This window comes from Chrysemys picta, chromosome 1 (assembly GCF_011386835.1).
Source record: "Chrysemys picta bellii isolate R12L10 chromosome 1, ASM1138683v2, whole genome shotgun sequence".
In the NCBI taxonomy this organism is placed as follows: domain Eukaryota; kingdom Metazoa; phylum Chordata; order Testudines; family Emydidae; genus Chrysemys; species Chrysemys picta.
This window is the reverse complement of record NC_088791.1, coordinates 201523285-201532693: the sequence shown is the minus strand read 5'-3', so window position 1 is coordinate 201532693 and position 9409 is coordinate 201523285. Positions and strand designations below refer to the sequence as shown.

Below are 9409 nucleotides of genomic sequence, written 5' to 3'. Positions count from 1 at the left end.
TGCAAAATAGAGCCCTGATATTAGTAGGACCCTCTAAACACAGCCATAATAAAAATAAATACATATTAATAAAGAATAAAAATAATAAAATAATGAATATAAATAGTTGAAATATTCCTAGGAATTTTTGACCATTTCTTACATTTTAAACATGCTATTTTCTGCTCTACACGGCTGCATTTTGTTAGAAATCATAGAATCATAGAACTGGAAGGGACCTCAAGAGGTCGTCTAGTCCAGTCCCCTGCACTCAAGACATGACTAAGTATTATCCTCTAGACCATCCCTGGCAGGTGTTTGTCCAATCTGCTCTTAAAAATCCCCAATGATGGAGATTCCACAACCTCCCTGGGCAATTTATTCCAGTGCTTAACCACTCTGACAGTTAGGAAGTTTTTCCTGATGTCTAACCTAAACTGTCCTTGCTGTAATTTAAGCCCATTGCTTCTTGTCCTATCCTCAGAGGTTAAGAACAACAATTTTTCTCCCTCCTCCTAGTAACAACCTTTCATGTACTTGAAAACTGTTATGTCCCCTCTCAGTCTTCTCTTCTCCAGACTAAACAACCCCAATTTTTTCAATCTTCCCTCATAGGTCATGTTTTCTAGACCTTTAATCATTTGTCTTGCTCTTCTCTGGACCTTCTCCAATTTGTCCACATCTTTCCTGAAATGTGGCTCCCAGAACTGGACACAACACTCCAGCTGAGGCCTAATCAGTGTGGAGTAGAGTGCAAGAATTACTTTTCGTGTCTTGCTTACAATACTCCTGCTAATACATCCCAGAATGATGTTTGCTTTTTTTGCAACAGCATTACAAAGTTCTCAAATGTCAAAGTTCTCACAAATGTTAGTATGAAATATTGTGTTACCACAAAACAATAATCAAGATCACACAGAGATCAAAAGCACGTTTCTGGATTCACAAAAGAAATGCACACACACACACGTTTGACATGAACAACATTTATTGATTCTAGATTATGTTTAAAAAAAAGGTTCACATCTTATAGATAAAAATATCTGAAGAGGCTATTGAAAAGGGAACATAAGAAGGGAACCAAATGAGACAGCCAACACAGAGGCACTTTAGAAAATGCTACCATTAGTTAAGGCACAAATGAATCACGCGCACAGAATCCATATTCCTGTAAAGGGAAGTCATTTTTATTTTCAAACCACAGAGACAGACACTGTCCTGCATGTGACCACAGGAGACAAACTATAAGCTGTGAAAACTATTTGACTGTGGGGATACTCTGAAAACAAAATTACTTTGGCTATTTTACTTTTAGCTTCATTAGAGAGAGGGTTGCAGAATCAAGATGGTCTCGAGGTGGAGATGCTAGAGGGAATGCTACTCTGTTTAACCACAGGCCTAGTCTATTTTGTGGGCACTGTAATCTACATTTGAACTGCACTGTTGGTTGTTGCCTAGAGGTACTGGCATTTCTGCTGTGATTTCTTTCCAATTTCCTTTTGAGCATAAATGTTCGGTGGAGGTATACAGTACTTTCTTCCTCAGATGTAAAGATTTACTTTCATCTGAGAAAATAAAATGGTAAGAATTTTGGACCGCTATAATTTCTGCCTTAATTAACATCACTGTCCCATTTAGGAAATACCATGATTCGTGTAATAAAAGTCACTAGCTTGTCTTCCAGCTTTTAGGCCCTAAATCAGGAAAACACTTGCTTAACCTTAAGTACTTGCTTAAGTGCTATCCTGAATAGGGTGCTTTCTTGAATCTGGGTCTGTGTTGAGAAGGAATGAACCAGCACATCTTGTGCTTTCTCTCACTGTTCACTTTACTGTACTGTTGAGTAACATGTATAAGTGGCTTTTAATTTGATCACTACCAAATACTATGGTTGTCATGATTTACATATCATGCTTTGAAACCAGTCACATTAATACAGTTATAGATACAATATACAAACAAGTACACTGCCTTTAAAAACACACCCTAAGATCATCAAAAATATATGTGAGAATACAAATTATGACCATCACAGTTTATACAATACATTTGATTAGATTGGTACAGTGAAGGATTTTTCATGGGGGCATATTTCCCATTAGACACCGATCAGGTAAGAATGCTACACCGATAATCACATTTCAAACCTGATTTTCAAATTTCTTTCCTTTAACAGTCTGTTAGAATGAGTGTAAAGAGGTACATTAGTGCTAAGTTCCTTCCATGTGTGCAAAGGGGCATGGATTTTGTAACCACATCTGATCAATTTATTGATGACATCATGATGTACATACATACACAGTCACTTTTAATTTTATTCATAAAATATTTAATAAACAAAAGGACAACTGACTGCACTTATCTTTAATCACACAGTGTTCTTAGGATGCACAACTTAATCGTAACAACAATAATTTGTAGCGGCAATTAGTATATTTCAAAAGCCTGAGAGGTTTGAGAATGAAAAAAAACCACTCAACAACTTCAAGTGTTTATACAAACATTTCATTCTAAACACCGTAAGTCTGCAAAATGGGGCCGGAAATCTCATGGAATCCAGTTTTATCATGAGCTATCAAGTGCTTCCTACATCTGATTGGGCCAGAAGGATCAGGAGAGTTGCCTTTCTTTTAGTATTTAAATTTCCACTCTCCATGGAAACCAAGAATTTAAGAGCAGTGAAAAATAATTCTTTATAAAAAGTTAATCATGCTCATGAAAAGTCAGAGCTGAGTTGAAGTGTTGGTGATGGTTCAGACCAGTTCTAATTTTATCCAAATCAGTTCTCCCTCACTTGACTGCTCTGTTTCTATGAGACACAACACATGCTGGTTTGACTGGGAAATTTCTAGCCAGCACATGAGAAAAAGCTGGATAACTTTTGGACATGAAGAAAAGCTATTTGCCTTTAGGAGCCTCACTAGTAGTTCCCCTATCCAGTCCTTCCAAATGTTTCTAGGATAGCACCAATACTCATACCCCAAACACCTTTGGCAGCAAAATCATTTAGCCCTACTGAGACTGACCTTTGTAAAGCACTTTGAGATCTACTGATGGAAAGAATGAGGCACTGTTATTATTATTCCACAAATGTAGCAGTACACTGTGTGTTAAGTATGTTTTCACTGTCAAACTTATAAGTATCAGGCCAAGATTTTTAAAAATGGGTGCCTCAAGTAAAGCTTGTCTGTCTGTATTTAGGCCCCTACATAAGAGGTCTGATTTTCACAAATGCTGAGCATCCCACTACTCCTTTTGAAAAAAAAAAAAATCTAAGCCATCAGTTACTAACAAAGTACAACTGGGTTTAGCCTCGTTCAGATTGTATAACACTGAAGAGAAGCTATTTACATCAAACTGCTCTCATTGATGTAATTTTCTCTTCTGCTTGCTGTGTCTGCATGGCTCACATTGCTCAGCTCCTCTTACAGTCCTGTCCTTTTTAGGGAAAAAAATCTTCCAGTGAGCTGCCTGTGAGCCTGAGAGGACTGCCAACTTTAGAGTGGGGAGAAAGAGAGAGACGGCGATATAAGTAAATGCGTAAGAGATACTGAAAGGTCACTGGGTGCCAGGATGGACTTGTGAATAGATAGCTGTTAAAAGCCAAGAAGAAAAACCAAACTTGTTCTCTGCTGTGCTTTCCAGTGAGTCTGACTGTCAAGAATGAAATACCAGGCCAGTGTGCCCAGGTAAAGCCGATTAGAATCTAAAGCAGGAGAAGCCAACAAAAGCTATCAAGCCAAAGGCCAATCAACATAATTTCATTTTGGTAGACGACACCCCCATCAATTCCCAAGACATGAATTGGTCGAAGAAGGGGAGTCATGGGATAGATTACAAATCAATCTACAAGAATAGGTCTCAGAAGTACCCTGTCCAACTGCTTCTCTGTGTGACACAGTGAGAAAGGTCACATCTACTACACTGTACCCCGTTCCTCTGACTTCAAGAACGACATCTGAAGAAGTCTCCTATTTAGTTCAAAGGCTGATGTGAGAACACACACTTGTAGCAGCAGCTTGGATTTTATCACAATTCAAAGACACAGAATGAAATCTAAGAGCCAGATTCTGATACCCTTATCCACAATCACAACTCCTCCATGAGTAGTTCAATGGGACCATGAGCAGAATAAAGTACTTCTAAGCGTGAGTCCAGGGCATCAGACTCTGGCCTTGAAGATCTACATGAAGCTGACTATACAACTTCTCTGCCTTATGTATGCCCCAGCTGCTGACTGAGATCATTGTTTTCCTGCCTCACTCCATGTTTTACTGCAGTGCAATTGCAGTTAGTTTAAATCAACATCAACTGGAGCAAAAAGTTCAAATAGGCTCAAAATAGTTCCAGCTGGCTGACCAATTTAGCTCTCTTAGAATTCTATGTGCACTGGACTAAATTGTGCTCTCAATTACACCTATGACTTTCCATTGGAAGGAGAAGGAGAGAAGAATTTGGTGCAATGTGTCTGAGTGACACTTATGGCAATGTCCTAGACAAACTTAACTGAATCAAGCTAAACCCTACTGAAGTAAGTTCAACACTTCTGGAGTTCATTCTATTAAAAATGCAAATGTTTGTGTACTATTGTGGGTTGTATGGACCTCCTTTAGCAGGAAAACAGGATTAAGGTAATCTCTTAGCTATATCAGGAACTTCAAAGGATTTTGGGGACAATACATGTTAAGTGGATTTCCTAGGAAATACCTGGGGGGCGAGGGGAATGCAAATGACCCATCTCAAAACCATCCTTTTGAAACTAGGCATTGGGGAGAGAAACCAATTGTATACTGATTACCTGCTTCTGAAAACTCCAGTTCAAAGACCTCCAACCACATGAGTGTGCTAGTTCTGAGCTGAGGCTGTTGTGAACTTGTGCCCACAAAAGAGACTCCTTTGAGGGGTTTGAAGGACTCACTTGCTAGAAATCATGCTGGAGACAATTGGAGGAGGGGATCTCTGGTAAGATCATACAGTATGCATGGAGATTTGTATTGTTTTAATGTGTTTTTTCTGAAGTGCTTTTACCTTAAGAGTAAGGGCACGTCTTCACTACCCACCGAATCGGCGGGTAGCAATCGATCTATTGGGGATCGACTTATCGCATCTAGTGAAGACACCATAAAATCAATCCCTGATCACTCTGCCGTCGACTCCGGAAATCCACCACGGCAAGAGGCGAAAGCGGAGTCGATGGCGGAGCGGCAGCGGTCGACTCTCCGCCGTCCTCACAGCCAGGTATGTCAACCTAAAATACGCAACTTTAGCTACGCTATTCACGTAGCTGAAGTTGCGTTTCTTAGGTCGACTCCCCCGTAGTGTAGACCTAGCCTAAAAGAGCCTTGCATAGGACGTGCTGTGTAGTAACTTTTAGCTGTTGGCAATCACTGTATTATTAGTCTCTGAAGAGACAGCAAGCAGGCCTGTCTGGGCAGACTGCTGTTTGCTGGGAATATCACAGTGAAGGCAGGGAACTGTTCAGCATGGAAATACCCCAGCCAGGAGGGAGGGAGACACAGCTATCCACCCAAGAAAGGGAATGGCTATGGGGAAGGAAGCCTAAGAGTGGGTACACTTGCTGAACCAATAAGAGGAAACAGAGGTGCAGTTGACCCGAACTGTGATACTCTGCGTATAGCAGACGGCACATTTTTTTATTCTTGTGTACATTGTTTCAAAGGCCCCAAAACGGGGAGGACAGAAGCACCGGTACATGCTTAAGCTTTCCAGGGCTCCAATTAATCTCTTTGTGATTCAACCCTCTGAATAGTTACTAAAATTTTGGGAATGTCAGTTGGACTTGTACTGCATTTCTAACTCCTGATGTGGAAGTGCTTATTGCATTTTGCATAGTTTAGCAATTGACCCTTTTACAGTTAACACCCTGCTGATGAGCTGTCCTCCTAATCTTGATTTCAGGGGGGTTGTTTTAAAGATCCTACAAAATCTTGACTAGCTAGATCATGAAGTCTCCCACCAGACCTATGGATTTGGAGCTGATAGCACAGGACTTGGTTGTTGCTTAGCAGTCTACCATGCGCAAGGAGCAGTCAGTGTGTAGCTGCATTGCCCTGGGGCAGACGTTGAAAGTCACAATTCAGTCCCCTGCTCCTCCCTTACTCGAATGGGAAGTAATCTGCCCCAGTCCTTTACCACACAGAGATTACTTCCCTCTCTTCATGTTGCCTCAGCTATGCTGACTGGTTTGCTGTAAGAAGAACAGGAGTACTTGTGGCACCTTAGAGACTAACAAATTTATTAGAGCATAAGCTTTCGTGGACTACAGCCCACTCCTTCGGATGCATACCTTTTTTGCTGTGGGGCTTAGTCAAGGCTCCACCTTTCCCATCCCTATTCTTCACACCTGAGCGGGAGGAGGAGTAGTGACTCCTCAGAGGCCGCTCTCTTTTATGCACTGAGAGTTGTGATGCAGGTAGCCTGCGCAAGACATTTGATGCCCCCTCATTCCCTTGTGCAAGCATGTAGGGCAAGCAACGATCTTATGCTTAATTATTCACACCTTCTCCTCATAAAACTGCAAGCCAAGCAGTGTGAAATGTCACCAAGAGAAGATTTTATGGAGCATAGTTAGAATGGCATTCAATGTAGCATGGAATAATAGCTTTGTATTAATTAGTGTAATGCCAGAAAGCCTTTGACTGAAGGTTGAATAGAAAAGGACAACTGAAAATATTGTAGTGTTGGTAGCTCAGTGTTTCACTTATGTCAGTAGTGCTGTGTCCGTTTACACCAGCAGAGAATTTGCTCATAGGACTCCAAAACTCCCACTACAGGATTGTACATTTCTTAATAATATAGTTTTCAAAGGTACACAGAAGGTGAAAACTAGATCTGACTAGAGATGTGGTAGAAAAAAAATTGTACTCCATTTTGCTAGCAGGCTGAAACTCAGGGAGTCACAGACCTGAAAGCTTAAGACAAGATCTCGTCAAAGAATGGCTAACTAAAAAGCACAGTTTGGCTGCTCTCACTCTGAGGAAGTAGAAACTACTTCTCCTTGGAAGCAATTACAGTCCAGAAAAGAACTGAGGGACAACAAGATGATTATACAGCCCTGGAAACCATGCTGCTGTCACTCACACTGAATTCCATTGTCCTGGGCCTTTGGTACATACAAGGATTGGATACTTTTCACTAACACAGAGCTTTATAGATTTCAGAGTAGCAGCCGTGTTAGTCTGTATCCGCAAAAAGAACAGGAGTACTTGTGGCACCTTAGAGACTAACAAATTTATTTGAGCATAAGCTTTCGTGGGCTACGCCCACTTCATCGGATGCATAGTGATTTGGAAGGATTTTCAAGCTCTTCTCTTGCCTTGTCTTGCTTTTTTACAAAAAATAATGAAGTCTGATTGTGCTAAGGTAAAGTAGTAAGATTCCTTTCTTCTGGAAATTATATTAGAAAGAGCAGAACTGCAATAACCTTTCCTCCTAGGTGAAATACAGAGGACTGAGAGGCAGGTCACATCTTGGATGACTATAGGTGTGATGGAGAAAACTCTATTAACTGTATATATAAAAGAGTCCAATTTAGAGTGATGTGAATCAAGAAGCAAAGCTGAGCAGGGGCTTTTTTTTATTTTTGTAGAGCAGAACATAAGAGAAATCACCCTTGCAATTCCAGCTGCACCCCTCAACACAACATCAATCCCAAGGAATACATATTGAAATGTTCTTTAGAGATTTCCATTTATATTTCAAGGACTAATTGTTGGGGAAATGTGTACACATTAGCTTAGATTCTCTGGCCTAGATAAGCTGTTTTCAACACTGGACAAAGTTACTACTTATTATGGTAGTGCCTGTAGGCTCCAACTGAGATCTAGGGCCCACTGTACCCTACAAACACAAGGTGAGAGAGAGCCCCTACCCCAAAAAGCTTAGACAAGGGTGCAGAAAAGTTACTTCATGGCTCCCTGGGGTCAACAGGGGGGTTAATTTGATCCCTGGCACTACCTATAGCAGCCTCATGGAACCCACATAGGATAAGGGTGCTGTAGAGCCGCTAGACTGGGGGAATCCTCAAGAGGCCACTTAAGACACCTTTATAGCCTCTTTTGTGCCACTGGGTCCATAGTCCATAACATGCGATTGGAAATGTAAAGTGGGGAATTTTCCTCTTGACAAACTCATGAGCACTTACATAGTTTGAAACAACAATTTCAAAATTTAGCCTTACATTTTTTTGTAAGTGCTGTTAAAGACCCTCACCTGCAATTCACATTTATTCAAAAGTTATTTTAAGCTACAACTGAAGTCTTTTAGATCTCCAGAACATGAGTGTGGCAATATTCCACTTATAACTAGGGACGGGCGTGCCTTTAAATGTTCAGAGTTCAGGTTAGGTTAGATACAAGTGTACAAAAGGCTGAAAATATCATAAGAACAGCTTTCATAGTATTTTGGCATTTTCATTTGCAGACCTGGATAGAAACTCAAAGTGAAGTAACACATAGTGGAACATCTCAGAACAGTGGTGGGCAACCTGCGGTCCGTCCAGGTAATCCGCTGATGGGCCGCCAGACAGTTTGTTTAAATTTGCACAGCTGCCTGCAGCTCCCAGGGGCTGCGGTTTGCCCTTCCCAGCCAATGGCAGCTGCGGGAAGCAGTGGCTAGCACGTCTGTGTGGCCGCAGCCACTGGGAGCTGCGGGAAGCTGTGCAAATGTAAACAAACTGTCTGGCAGTACGCTAGTGGCTTACCCTGATGGGCCGTGTGCGGCCCGCGGGCTGCAGGTTGCCCGCCACTGTCTCAGAACCTCAAATGATGATGCTAAAAATAGGTCAATGTTCAGGGGGTCCTTACCTTATCTGAACCCCTTCACTCATCCTCACTCTAAAATTGCATCTCTACTTTCCCTCACCCCCGTTACCAGTCCTGATCTGCTTTTGAAGACAGATAAGTGCACGTCAAAACAAACTTTGGAAAAAGGACACAACAAGTACACAGCTTTGTGCTGGCACCTTTCTCAGTTTTGAACTAGCAGCCCCTTTTTGTAGGCAAATAGCCCAACAGCAGCCACTGAAGTGAAGAAAGTGGAAAATCCAACCAGCCTCAGTAGTCCTGGTATAGATGGCAAGTTTCTCTCCCAAAAGGTAGTAGTGATTGGCCGGGCTGGGACATCCTGGAAGGGAGAACATTCAGTATTAGTGCAGGATCACCTCCACTATGAAAGGGAGAATATAAATATCAACAAAAACAACAAGGAGTCCGGTGGCACCTTAAAGACTAACAGATTTATTTGGGCATTAGCTTCAGATGCATATTTTCTCTTTTAAACAGAAGTATATTATATTCAGGCAAGGTCTGGCACTCTGTTGCTATTAATGCCCTGTTGATGAATCAGGAAACAACCAGAACCGGGTAGATAGCTTCTACTTGAGAAAACGAATTAAACAGGACATGTTTGT

At 41.4% G+C, this 9409-nt stretch overlaps 1 protein-coding gene across 3 annotated transcripts in view; it reads right to left on the bottom strand.

The window, feature by feature from the left end:
- Positions 1 to 949: 949 nt before the first annotated feature.
- Positions 950 to 9409, bottom strand: part of LOC101933084 (amine oxidase [flavin-containing] B) — a 93101-nt gene continuing 84641 nt past the window's right edge. For all 3 annotated transcript variants that reach the window (XM_005301774.4, XM_065578587.1, XM_065578584.1), the window contains exon 15: positions 950 to 9123. In XM_005301774.4, the coding sequence (XP_005301831.2) occupies positions 8968 to 9123 (156 nt within the window). In that variant the 3' untranslated portion in view covers positions 950 to 8967. The remainder of the gene's footprint in view (positions 9124 to 9409) is intronic.